Source organism: Podarcis raffonei, chromosome 9, assembly GCF_027172205.1.
Source record: "Podarcis raffonei isolate rPodRaf1 chromosome 9, rPodRaf1.pri, whole genome shotgun sequence".
NCBI classification, from domain to species: domain Eukaryota; kingdom Metazoa; phylum Chordata; class Lepidosauria; order Squamata; family Lacertidae; genus Podarcis; species Podarcis raffonei.
In genome coordinates this window covers 4543741-4557637 of record NC_070610.1, presented here as the reverse complement: position 1 = coordinate 4557637, position 13897 = coordinate 4543741, and the positions used below count along the sequence as shown (strand labels likewise).

Sequence of the window (13897 nt, the reverse complement as noted above, 5' to 3'; positions counted from 1 at the left end):
TCTAAATTCGCCCCATCAATTTAATTAACCAATTTTAACTTAAAAGCCTCAATCTTTATACGTCAACACTTATTCTTAAAAATCTTTTTCTAAGGTCGGCCCCAATTCCCTTCCCCGAAATCCCCATTTTTATGTTAGTGGCAAAACCAAATTAATTAAAACAAAATATATTTATACACCCTTTGGATTCCCAAAGCCCCACCACCCCCTTTCCCGGTTTCGAACCCCAACCAAAGTCCATCAGTCCATCTGCAATCAGCCTGGCGACCTCACGTCTGAGGCTCTCAACTCTCTCTCAATTCCTCTCTGCCGGTTTTTTTGATAGTCCTTTATTTTAAATTCCGAATCTCGAAGGAGCTCTGTTCCAATAAGGTCCATATTTCTTCCAGCCAGGCCTCCATATTTAAAAATGGAGCCAAGATCTTGTTTCTTACTTCTCTTAAGTCCAAATGTCCCAAAGGCTCCAATTTCCACATTAGCCAGGTTTGTATTCCATATGTCTTCAGATCTCCATATAGGGAGATCTCTCCATTTTCCATTCTTCAATTCAAACCAAATTTCCATCATCCTGATCTTGTTTTCCTTTATATCCATCTTAATCGGCCTCTGGCTCTCCTCAACCATCTGTGGCATTATAGCTCCTCCTTCTTTTTCCTTCAGATCATCATGTTCCTCTTTAATCACATTCTCAGATTTCTCAAATTTCTTTTCTTGTTCGGCTGCAAAGATTTTTAGGTCAACTACAAAGCTTTCCTGTTCATCTGCAAGAACTTGAGTCAAGTCCCTTCCAGGCTCAGCAACTTTATTTACTGTTCCCTTCAGTATTGTAACGTTTATAGTCAAAACATCAGTCTGTTCCTGCAATTTTCCCAGGAGAGAGAAGGTCTTCTCCAGTTCAGCCAGTATTTTTCCACTTACAGCCATTTTTGTAATGTCCTGAACCCCCTCTAGAGGGATTCTAGTTTCTTAATGTCTTCCAGTTCCAACCCAAAAGCCAAGTTAGCCTTTTCTTCTTTATTTTAACAATTTGTTGCCAAATTGTAGCGAATATAACCAGCAAAGACAGCAAAAACAAAGTTTCCCTTTTTTTCCCAACTTTGACAGCTAGTTTGACAGCTGTCAAAGTCTTTATGCCTCTTCCGCAGGCTCTCTCACCGATCGCTCCCGGGTCTTGGGGGAGGGGTGAATTCCGTTCTCAATGTTAGCTCTTATCCTCCAGCACAATCACTTAAATTGCCCCAACGTAGAGTTAATTGCTTTTCTCCACAAAGAAGAAAGGTATTCTCACAACCTTAGTAATAAAATCCTTGCTTTACAATGTTTACAAGGCGGGTAGGCGGACTTCCTCTTAACACCTTACCCGGTCGTGCCTAATTCCCAAAGAAAATTTCCCTTTTAAGTCCAATTTCCGTGTTACTCACGGGTTGTTGCTTTTAATCCAAATGTTCAGAGAAAGAAGTCAACGATCTCCGTCCATGGCATGCGGCTTCACTCAGCAGGGGAAGCAGTCGACTCACAGCACCGCACCGCTCTCCGTCCCCCGTTCCGGAGCCTTTAAAAAGGCTCCTTTGCGGGTCGGGGGGGCGCAAATGGTGCCCGCCGAGTCACCAGGTCCACAGGCTTCAGCGCCTGTGGTTTCTGAGGGTCCCCGCGTCGCCAGAACCCGACCCCTGTTGAGCCGATTCCCTCCAGAGCTCGGAGGGAATCCGCCATTAGACGATGGCGCTAACCCGGAAGTCAAGAAAAACATTTTCTTATTAAAAAGATACACACCATCTTTCTAGTTCATAAATGAACCAAACAACTAGAAACAAAAGCAGACAAGCAGCTTTTCAGGTTAATGAAGTGCATGCAATGTTCCCGTCTCCTACAATTCGAAGTTCTGTGGAGGGGTACTGTAAAAACAGACTGGATAAAGTCTCTCAGGTGTCTGTGGAAAGAAGCTCCGCCTGCAGTTCTGATATGGAACTTCACCATAATGACAGGATTTGGGATCTATTTATATTTAAGGCATTAGATTCTGGTTCTGACCTAAGAGCATTTCTGGCATAAAGAACCCAGAACCTTTTAAAGAGGATTCAGTGCCTCAGCAATTGGCTCTTCATTCTATCTAATCTGGACCTTGAACTGTGCATTCTAGGCACACATAGTAGTCGAAGGATAGTTCTGTAGTAAAAAAAAAATCACAATGAACTCAAAAAGGTCAACCCCACAGAATTTAAAAATCAATTATCAATTTTTCCTCCCAAAAATTTAAATTCTTGTAAGTTTATTGATTCTGTTCTGAGACTGTACTACAGCAGCTGATGAATTAACCCATAGATGATAGCTGACATTAAGAAGAACTCTACACATGTGGTGGGGGTGTAAATATGTACAATTTTTTGGCAAAAGGTTTTTAAGGAGATATCAGAAATCACTGGGTTAAAGCTTACCAAAAGTCCAGAGGTAGCATTATTATCAATTTATGATGGGGTGGGAGGTTCCCAGGCTATGAAGGAATTGCTCACAAATTTATTGACGGCTGCATGAGTTATTATAGCTAGGAAGTGGAAAGGGCAAGCAGAATATAAAATGGAAGAATCGTATAAAGAGGTGTGGGATATAGCTATTCATGTTAAGGTAAGACAGGGAATATGCAGGATAAATGATTTTGAGGAGATATGGAGGGTGATTGTAGAATTTGTATTGTTAAAACGGAAAAGGGTCAAACCATTGCAAGGGGTGTTGAAATTTTGGGAGGTTGGATAGTTACAATGGAATGGTCTCGGTGGTGGAGTGCACATTTTCATTCTTTTCCCCCATTTTTTCCCATTTAGTTCTTACCATATCACAGTATTACAATGATGTGAACAAAAATAGATCAACCTTCTTTTAACATTCTAACAAAACATTCAACATACATATCTCCAAATACTTTTACTTATTTATCACCCTCTGTGACTTCCCTCCAACCATGTTTAGCACTATGAGCTTTGTTACGGTATCTTTTAAATTGTTTTTGAACGGTATATTATGCTATTAACCGTAAAATCTTATCTCTGTTTCCTTTTAACTTTGTGGATCTCAGTCCAAACATATCAGTACATCACTTTTGGAACATCGTTTTAACATATATCCATCAACACATACCCATTCTTTCCTTAAATTTTGATTAGTTTGTAGTCTGATTGCCACCGTCTATTTGGCCAATTCAATAAATTCGCACATTTTCATTCTTATTTATTTATGACTAGTACTTTGTAAATAAGTAAGTAGATAAAATAAATAAATAAAATAAAATCTAAGCCTTTAACTTACATCTGATGTACTCCACAAGTCACAGATTCCAGCAAATGATACACTGTCAGGTAAGAAAGGTATCAAGGCAACATAGCGGGCCACCAACTCCTACACATAAACAAACAGAGAACACTCCATCAGTCTGGTGCTGTAGCTGCCAACGAAACATAGAGCCTAACTGACTGTATCACGGCAACCACCAAACTCTTAGACAAATACAGTACACACACTTATTGGATTGTGTGAGGATTCCTAGCCTGTTTTCTGACCCATCACTGAAAACATATTCCTCTATTGCATGAGAAACACTTACTGACGTTTCTTGGGGATTGTCGGCATGAACCCGTAGGAGCTCATCTGGTGGGTTCAGAGGTTTGATGTATCGAGTAATGAAGACTGTTTTCCCATTGATGTCAATTACAGTCGTCAGGCACTGGCGACCTGGAAACTTGAGTGCACAGTCAGCTTGGTACCTCTCAGCTGCTTGGAGAAGTTGTTCATCTTCCTGGGTGTCAAACTTGGGGGGGAAATAAGTTAAGTGCATGTGATTTTGCTTATGAATTCTCCCTCCCACCACCACATCCCCGCTTCATGAATAGGACAACTATGCCCTCCATTCAAGTACAAGAAGATGATAACACACTGTGATTTTGATATGCTGTCTAGATGCAGCCTTCAAGGTTTTTGCGTGCAACTTTCATGTCTCTCAGAATTCCATATTATACCAGGAAGTACAGTATTACCAGTCACAATGAAAACGCTGTAATATCTAATTTGTTCTGTTGTTAGGTGGTCAGGAATAAACTGGTAGAACAGCTGATAGGGAGTGGGTGCTGTAATTCTAGATAAAGAATGGGCATATTCCATACATCTTCGTACAGAAAAAGGAAGGAAATGTCTATCATAATATAATATTTATCTGGCCAGACATCTAAAAAGGTACTAATTCTAGATTCCCATTAAAATAAATACCAATTTACACTTTTCAAATTTTCCAAACAGCAAAAAATGAATCTATGGGATGCACAAAGCATGAATTGTCCAGAAACCTTTCTATGACTGACTTTCACTGCAACATGGTGGCCCATGGTGGCTGGAGCACTCAGAATTTCATCACTCCCATCTTTCTTCTAGCTGGCTCTAAACTTTGCAGAAATGTTTGCACCTTTGGTTTAAAAAGAGTTTCTTACAGATTATTTGGCAACAACCGTTACTCAGAGTAAACCCATTAAAATGAATGGACCTAACTTAGTCATGTCAATTAATTTCAGTGGGTTTACTCTGAGTAAAACTGCCACCCATCATTTTTAAGTACAACAATTAAACACATAGGAATTTGCCCTATATTAATTCACACCTTATAGACAAAATACTACATTAACAAAAATTGTTAGGCCATGGACACATGAAACAATTCTAACAGATCACCACCACTGTAAAATAAGAAGTATGAACATTTTGTACCTTCTTAAGCATTTCATTCATCTACATAGATTCAGGAAGGTAAGCAAGAAAGGAGATAAAGGTGTGAACAATGTAAAAAAAATGCAACATGAAAGACTATCAAAGTTAAGCAGCTGAGAAAATACAGGCAGACATCCAATTGTTTTGTATTAGTGGAAAGCTTAGAACTAATAATCGGGGTGGGGGAGGTTTAGGTATTCTGCATGGTCTCCATGCTATGACACATAGCATGGATTGCGCTTGCATACACTAGAGGGAAGAGACCTTCTGGAAATTTCTGGAAACTATGAGGTTCTATCAGATAGAAGATTTAAAAAGAGAATAATCCCATTAAAAGAACTGATGCAAAAAAGAAGTTAACACCCACCGCCCCCTGCAAAATATATTCTATTCTCAACTTAGCAACTTAAGGCACAATAAATAGCTGATCTGTGAAATTTCTTACCTGACTTGTTCACTCTGAGTTACTTACTATGTTTAATAGCACTGTCTAGCTAGCATTTTGATAGTGACTGTCTTCCAACAGACTGAAATTTTGGTTCTAGCTACTACTTTTAAAAAGGTTGGTAGTATAGCTTTTTGCTGCAACTCCAGGGTCTATGGTACATCCTTTCCTTTCTAACTCTTAAGAGTCTGGATTCTGTCTTGAAGGAAACTAGCTAACATTGATTCTGAAAGAGAACAAATGAGGTCAGTGAAATCTAAAGAGCTTCTTTTGTTGCTTACATTACTTTGCAAAGGGCCACATATATATGTAAGCATTTATGCATGCATGCTAACAAACTGCCATAGATGTCGAGAGGAGAGCTAAGCTGAGCTCATCTTCTATGCTTGGGCTTGTTCGATTTCTTGCAGTCAGCTACTCTCTCTAGGACCTCTGTAAAGAGAGGAAGTAGGAATCCACCATGCCCCGCCTTACAGCACACCTGAGAGCCGTAAGGAACAGCAGTGCCAGAATTGTGACAATTGCAATTACTTATTTCAAACAATAGCACTGCCACAGTTAATTAATGCATTTGGTCAATCAAATCACCTTATATACAGTAGTACCTCGGGTTAAGTACTTGATGCGTTCCGGAGGTCCGTTCTTAACCTGAAACTGTTCTTAACCTGAAGCACCACTTTAGCTAATGGGGCCTCCTGCTGCCACTGCGCCGCTGGAGCACGATTTCTGTTCTCATCCTGAAGCAAAGTTTTTAACCTGAAGCATTATTTCTGGGTTAGCGGAGTCTGTAACCTGAAGTGTATGTAACCTGAAGCATATGTAACCTGAGGTACCACTGTATTGCTAATCAGGTTTCCACTCACTCTAGTTCTAAAAGTGATGTATTTCCTACTTCTTTACTGCCACTTGCCCTTACACATGCTTACAGTCTATTAAAATAAGTGTATACACATTGGCTCAGAAAATAAGTCACTCCAGCAGGAACTCACAGGTCATTTATATGACTATTGGCTCCACTATCTTTGGTCAAGCTCAGCAGTTAAGGGGTAAGTGAATTATGCTGTAGATTTTAAAAACATGCCCAGAAGTAAAATGCGAAGAGATTTACCTGTTCGCGAACTGATTCTCCAGGAATGAGCTGGGGTTCAATAGTAATAAACAGTGATAGATATGATCCTTCACTCAGATTTCGAATGGAATCATAGGTTCTTTCAATGCCAAGATTTTTTCCCTTACTGTATCCAAGAAGAACTGGAGGAATATCTACTTTAAATGTACCATCTATCTACAAACAAAAAACAAAAACGCCATGTAACAATATGCAGTTGAGCATAAGCAGCCACGAATGGCAACAATATTATTTTATTAATAATAAAAAGGATGCCTTATTTTGATATTTTTTTTTATTCACTGCTTAAGGCTCGAAAAACGTTAATGCTCCTCTGCCTGTTCATGTTTACTTACCCTTGCTTGAAAATATACGGTTGTAAATGGAATCCGAACAGAACCAAGCCAGTGCTTCTCGACACGCGTATGAACTCCACCACATTCTCTTTCACGATCATCCTAAGAAAAGTCACAAAACTCTTGACAAATTCTTCCAGAAATGAAGTGGCTACTTCCCATGCCTCTCCTTTTTCAACGCAGCTACTCTGCATTATTAGGGACGCGGGTGGCGCTGTGGTCTAAACCACAGAGCCTTGGGCTTGCCGATCGGAAGGTCGGCGGTTCGAATCCCCGTGACGGGGTGAGCTCCCGTTGCTCGGTCCCTGCTCCTGCCAACCTAGCAGTTCAAAAGCACGTCAAAGTGCAAGTAGATAAATAGGTACTGCTCCAGCGGGAAGGTAAATGGCGTTTCTGTGCGCTGCTCTGGTTCACCAGAAGCGGCTTAGTCCTGCTGGCCGCATGACCCGGAAGCTGTACGCCGGCTCCCTCGGCCAATAAAACAAGATGAGCGCCCCAACCCCAGAGTCGGTCACAACTGGACCTAATGGTCAGGGGTCCCTTTCTTTACCTTTACTCACCATTATTGCATTATTCTCCCCATTAAAGTGAGGAGGATATTTTGGGTGTGTGTGTGGGGGGGGGGATGAATTATAAAAACTTTTGTAGGGCTTGTGCAATGTTAAAATATGAGGTGGCTCTGGGTTTTACTGAAGCTGCTTTAAGCAGTGCCCTGGCTCCTCGTTGCGTTCCCTGAAACAGAAGACTTCCACAAACTGCACTGCATCAAGATGCAAAAGCTTTCTTGGGTAGAAAATATTCCTACCCTTATAGCACCAAACCACACACACACACACACACACACACACACACACACACACACACAAGACCAGACAAGAGCAGAGCATTTCTTTGTACTTCACACTAGCCGTTTAAACGGTAACACCTCTTTGTAAGATCCTTTGCATTTATAACTAAAAGCTAAAACGTTGCAATGCCTTTTGCAGAAGCCCAGTGTGGTTTAGACATTGAACTTAGGCGTCCAGAAGTCAGAATCACTGAGCAATCCTTCCAGGTAAGTTTGCTCTGGATAATAATCATGCCACACACAAAAGAAACCTTGTCGTTAAGGCAGCAAAGGCCTGCTCCTTTGCAAGCTGCCTGTCTTCATTTTTTAATAGCAAAATGTCTTATAGAAAATTAAAATAGGCACCTTTAGGTTTACGCCAGAAAATATTTGCGTTTATACTGAAACCTATGTATCTGGGTCTAAAGGATGGGGGTGGGATTTGTCAAAAGCAGTGGTCTATCAGCCTACATGATGCAAGTGTTATGTCACTTCATCAGATACTGTCTGCAGTGAGAAGCGCATGCAAATTGTGTCGCACTGCCACAGTGCGACTGAACCAGATTGAGAGGCTAATGCTTGGCTACCAAGACTGCCCAACACTTGTTGGCTTCTGCGTGACAGACGCTGCGTTCTCTATTTTGGCTCAGCCCTGATCTCTTGCCCCTTCTCTGCCAGAGACCAGTGCTTGACAGTTCAGCCCACAAAAGCTGATATGGGCTGGCCACAAGGAGCCAGCTGATGAATCCTGGGCAGATTCCAGAGGCTTTTCATCACTGGACTCCATTCAGGCAAACATGTCAGGCTCCTTATACCTTGACCTCCTTATTATGCATACACAGTCAACATAACTCTTGAGATTTTGGTTTTTTTTTTACCTCTAGGACATCGTACAATACTTCATCAAAAATGTTAATGAAGATATCATCCTTCACTGACTGCAAGCTGGAGGTGCTGTAGTCACCATTTGGGGCTCTGGAACATTATAAAAAAATGAGAGAAATGTCTGAAATAAAAACTCTGTACAATTTGCAATCATACATATATAGTTCCAGTTTATGTGCCTCTTCCCTCTCACTCCTCCCTGCCCCCCCCACCGCTTTCCTTCAGTTTATTTATTTGGTATATAGACCATAAACATCAGATAGAGTGTATGAGTACCAAGGCAACTAGAACAAAGAAAGGAAAATATATATACCGCATTTTTCGCTCTATAGGATGCACCAGACGATAGGACGCACCTAGTTTGGGGGGGAGGAAACAAGAAAAAAAAAATCTGAATCCCAGAAGCCAGAACAGCAAGAGGGATCTGGTTTCTGAGATAGCCTCTTGCTGTTCTGGCTTCTGGGATAGCCGCCGGGATAGTTGGTCTAGCTTTGCGCGAAGTGTAGGAATCAAGCCTAGTCAGAGGAATTTGCCACTCTCCAGGCACCCGGCTTGAGTTCCTTGTTGACCTCCCCGTCTGCGACTCCCGGCAAGATCAGGCGAGATCTCAATCGGCGATCCTCCTCTAACATGAGAAGAACACACCACTCCTCCCCTCTTCCCTGCCATCCCCAGGGAGGGGAGAGAGAGACAGACAGAAATGTATTTACATGCCTTTATTTCTGTCTTTCCAGCAGTACAGAGAAACGTGTCTGCACTCTCTTAACACCAACAGCAGAGAGAGAGGACTCCTCCCCTGTACTTCCAGTACAGGTCAGATGACACCCTGAGCTAACACCCGGTGCTCAGTACAGTGAATAGACTGTTCCTTTGTTCCCATGGAACTGTCCCAAACATCAACGTCCTGTTTGGCTTTCCAGCCACCTGGAGCTCGCTTCTGCATTGCTCCTTTTTCGTAACACGAAGCCTCCACAGGGCATGAGGAGCCTTCATCCCCTTGCCCTGTGGAGGCTTTGCGGGACCATCCGAAAGCCAGAATAGCTAGAGGGAGCACTGAGCAGCGCTCCCTCTAGCTGTTCTAGCTTCGTGCGAAGCCTCCGCAGGGCACAGGGAGCCTTCATCCCCGTGGCCTGCAGAGGCTTCTGGGACAGCCCGTGAAGCCTCCGGAGGGCAGCGGGATGTAGGCACCCCACTGCCTTGTGGAGGCTTTGCACAGCTAACCCCGAAGCTAGAACAGCGAGACGGAGCATTGCGCAGTGCTCCGTCTCGCTGTTTTGGCTTCTGGGACAGCCTGTGAAGCCTCCGCAGGGCAGCGGGGTGAAGGCACCCCGCTGCCCTGCGGAGGCTTTGTGCAGCTAACCCCGAAGCCTTTGGAGCGCAGCGCGAGCTCCCACTGCACTCCAAAGGCTTCAGACGGCTATCCCTGAAGCCTGGAGAGCGAGAGGGGTCGGTGCGCACTGACCCCTCTCGCTCTCCAGGCTTCAGCGAAAGCAACGCGTAGCCTCCGGAGCGCGGAGGGGGCGCTCCCTCTGCGCTTTGGAGGCTTCGCATTGCTTTCGCTGAAGCCAAGGAGCCTGCATTTGCTCTATAGGACGCACACACATTTCCCCTTAATTTTTGGAGGGGAAAAAGTGCGTCCTATAGAGCGATAAATACGGTATAAACACAAACAAAAAGTGGCTTTTCAAACAAAAGTATAACAAAATCCAACTAGTTAAAAATACAGATAATCTACTCAGAACTCATCTTCCCTTTAACAAAGGTGACCTGATTTTCATGGCTATAGAAATAATCTTTCTGAGATCTTGGTTGGAATCTGTCATTAAAATTGAGACATAAAATTAAACTCCAAGTGAATCTTCCCAAGCTGAGATGAAACAGGTTCTTATGCCCCGCCAAAAATTGCAGCCGAGAATACCCTGAACTAACGTTTACACCAAGCTGTTTTAATAAGGACAATCTGTCAGGTGCTCAGGTAGCCTGATTAACTTTCCATAAATACTGATGGCAAAAAAGCATTTAACTTAGCCAGTGAAAAAGTTCTCCTGTGTTCAGGAGTGAAATATACTTGGGAGTTGAGTGTGGATTTCATGCTCTTCATTCAGCTCATAGTAGTGAGGAATGGAAGTCCCCCCAAAATGTCTGCTTTATATACATTATTTACGCAATGGGCCCCACGTGATTGGCTAATTCCGGGATTCTCTTGTAGGCCAATCAGGTTGCGGATTCACTTCCACCTGGAGTTGGATTGGGTGGCTCCTGCAGACCAATCAGACTGCTGCATTCTGGATCCTATTGTTCTAGGACCAATCAGACTGCTGCATTCTGGATCCTATTGTTCTAGGACCAACCAGACTGCTGCATTCTGGATCCTATTCAACTCAGTACATATCAAGGAATGTTTCATGTTGCTCAAATATCGAGCACATTGATAACCAGTGCTAGGTTGCAGACCAAGAAGGAGCAGTGGTGCGCAAACTCCATTTGCCAGAGCTCTTCCTTCAGGTACATCAGCGCATCTCACTAACTTCTATGGAAAGCAGTTCATGGAATTGCTATCGGAAATGCTTATGCGATGGAGTAGAGCCCACCCACCACATTTCTCTTGAAACTGGGATTAGCAGAGCCTGGGGAAGGGGCAATTCTATTGACTGCCCATCTCAACTACACATCTTTTCTTTCTCCCTGACAAGCCAATGGAAGCCATCTGTTTTAATAAGAGAAAGCAAAGCAAGTGCAAACAGAGACCTCACGGTGGTGGCAGCGAGAAAGCCGGACTCTAGCACCACCATACACTGGTGACACCAATATCAGAAAAAGGCTTGAGGCCTTACCCTGCCGCCTCAACAGTGTTCCTGAATTCAGAAGTCAAAAGCTAGCTATTTAGGTTATACGGAGAGAGCGGGGAGTACTTAAACATTCACACTAGGCTATCATTTGTCATACCACGAGGCAGAGAATTAAACATTTCAGAAGATGCATTCACACCTAAATGGAAGTTCAAGCTCCTCATTCCAGTTTGGGTTTGGTCCTTCAGCAGTGGTTGTTCGGCAAACCGTTCGCTGAAAAGAAACTTCTACAAAAGGTCGGACTAAGACCTACAATGAAACAGACAAAGCACTCACGTTTTTCCAAAGTGTGCAGAAGGATGCTTGCAAATTATTTAATGGCAAGTATTAACTTTCCAAGATGGTTACCAATCATCTGATTATTGCTAAAGTGTATGAATTATGCTTTCCAGAAAAGGATAAATATTCCATTACTTTTAGATTAGTATAAGAAGATATGGAACCAAACTGAATTACCTTGAGGAGTTATAAGGAAACAGGAGACAACAAACCCCAGTTTTCTATGATTTTTTTTAAAAAAAAATAGCTGCAAACTCATGAAATATATTTCTAAAATAAATGTTCTGGGGTTTTTTCTATACTAATAGTCAGATCTGATATAGCAGTTTCCAAACTTGCGTCTGGCTGGTGCTTGGTGTTACCTGATTAAAGGCCCAGTCTACGCTGTGGGTTGGGCTCTGTGGGGGGGCAGAAGCAGCAAACATCTCATTGAAGGACCATGATGATTTAGATGGCTGCTGAAGCTTGCTAGAGAGGAAGAAATATTTTAAATCACAGTGAATTTCCAAGAAGACCATGAAAAAATACAGGTACACTGAAAACTGAATAAAATATAATTCTGCAAAAAAATAATATATATATATATATATATATATATATATATATATATATATATATATATATATATATATAAAAAATTCACTACCTTTGTAAGAAAGCTTTGCAGGGCAGATGTTTTTCTGCTGCAATGTTTTTCCCTGGGATTTTTTAAAAACATTACTTACGGATGTAATATAATTCCAATCAAAATGAGGCTGCCTGAAGTTGTAATACACTTTTATATAAATATAATAAATTTATTGTTAGGCTTGCTAACAATAATATGTAAGTATTAAAATTAGCATGTTATATAGCTTTTGATGTCTTCACTTTTTCTTACTATTCAAACAATATAAGGAAATGTATGCTATTGAATTATGCTCTTCCGATAATAACTTTGCCAAGGCAAGCAATACAGGAGTTGTCAAGAGTGTTTCAGAAGCATGAGTAGATCCTTTAACCAAAATGGGCAGATCACAAATCTCACCTTATGGTGCAACCACACTAAAATCAGGATGGAAGCTGCAGAAACCAAAGGATGAGAATTCCCCACCAGCTCTAAGAGACAGGTACTCCATCTGCCGCTCCTTAGGAGGAAAAGACCCTGGTTGCCAATGGTCTGGATCTGCCAGTTCTGGACAAAGGATGTCAGTGTGGATAGAAGTCGAAAGCCAAAGTGTGGACTGTGAAAAGGCCATTAGACATGGAGACTCAACAATGTAGTGAGAGCTCCACAGTGTGTGTCAAGGGGACCCTGAGTAAAAGGAACATCTGTCCTAATCATTATCTTATCTGGATCCATCATGCCAGTTATTCCAGGCTAAGTGACCACGCTCTGCTTTTATTTAATTTTATTTAGTTACACTGTTTATATAAAGGGTAAAGGTAAAGGTAAAGGTAAAGGGACCCCTGACCATTAGGTCCAGCCGTGGACGACTCTGGGGTTGCGGCGCTCATCTCACTTTATTGGCCGAGGGAGCCGGCGTACAGCTCATGGTCATGTGGCCAGCATGACTAAGCCGCTTCTGGCGAAACCAGAGCAGCGCACGGAAACACCATTTACCTTCCCACCGGAGCGGTACCTATTTATCTACTTGCACTTTGACGTGCTTTCGAACTGCTAGGTTGGCAGGAGCAGGGACCGAACAACAGGAGCTAGTTTGTTGCAAATGCACCCCTCATAAATAAGACTTTGCAGCACTAAAGACTAAGGTTCTTGATCTTATTTGAAGGAATAGCCACAATCCAGATCAAGTCTCTTCCATGCCCATCTCCATCTTTCAGAGTGGGTAAGTGAGCACAGAGCATATGGAAACAGGGGACTGAGAAAGGTGTAGCACACTCAACTCTCTGCCAGGAAAAGAACCTGTGATTCATGCACCCAAAATATACACTCTGTGAAGGGAAATAATTTTAGAAAACATGGAATTTAAGGTGTATTCAGTCCAAAATAGGCTGGATGCTCCAATATGATACTGATGCATCCACAATATCTTTTTGAGGTGAGTTGACCAGAAGGTGTGATTGCACCATTGGTTTGTATAGTGGTGTTATGTCATCAGTTTTCTTTTCAATCCTTGTCCTACTGACCACCCTAGTGTGTCATTTGCCTTTTTCAGAGCTGCTGCACACTGACTCTTCCTAGCAGGCAGGGGCTGCAGTCTCCTAGTGCCCCTTGGTGCTTTGGCTAGTGGCAGATGCTTCTGCAGTCCTAGGGCTACTGCATTTTTGGACCATCAAGAAGAGCCAGTTTGAGCAAATAGCCAGAAACAAAATGACTTGGATTTCTTTTTTTTGAGGGGGTCAGAATTGTTTGGACCCTACCAAGAAGCTCAGAGTACAAGAAACTGTTCCATTTTTATC

The 13897-nt window shown here is 42.4% G+C and overlaps 1 protein-coding gene across 6 annotated transcripts in view; it reads right to left on the bottom strand.

Moving 5' to 3' along the window:
* CC2D2A (coiled-coil and C2 domain containing 2A) overlaps nt 1-13897 on the bottom strand; it is a 54043-nt gene that overhangs the window by 6807 nt on the left and 33339 nt on the right. For 3 of the 6 annotated variants that reach the window (XM_053402351.1, XM_053402353.1, XM_053402355.1), the window contains 8 exons: nt 11857-11962; nt 11355-11464; nt 8360-8456; nt 6656-6757; nt 6300-6476; nt 4747-4767; nt 3596-3799; nt 3301-3390 (listed from right to left, as the gene is read on the bottom strand). In XM_053402351.1, coding sequence (XP_053258326.1) covers nt 3301-3390; nt 3596-3799; nt 4747-4767; nt 6300-6476; nt 6656-6757; nt 8360-8456; nt 11355-11464; nt 11857-11962 — 907 coding nt within the window. Of the gene's footprint in view, nt 1-3300; nt 3391-3595; nt 3800-4746; nt 4768-5191; nt 5418-6299; nt 6477-6655; nt 6758-8359; nt 8457-11354; nt 11465-11856; nt 11963-13897 lie in introns of those variants that run through there. The other 3 variants (XM_053402352.1, XR_008332074.1, XM_053402354.1) reach the window with 3 other exon arrangements.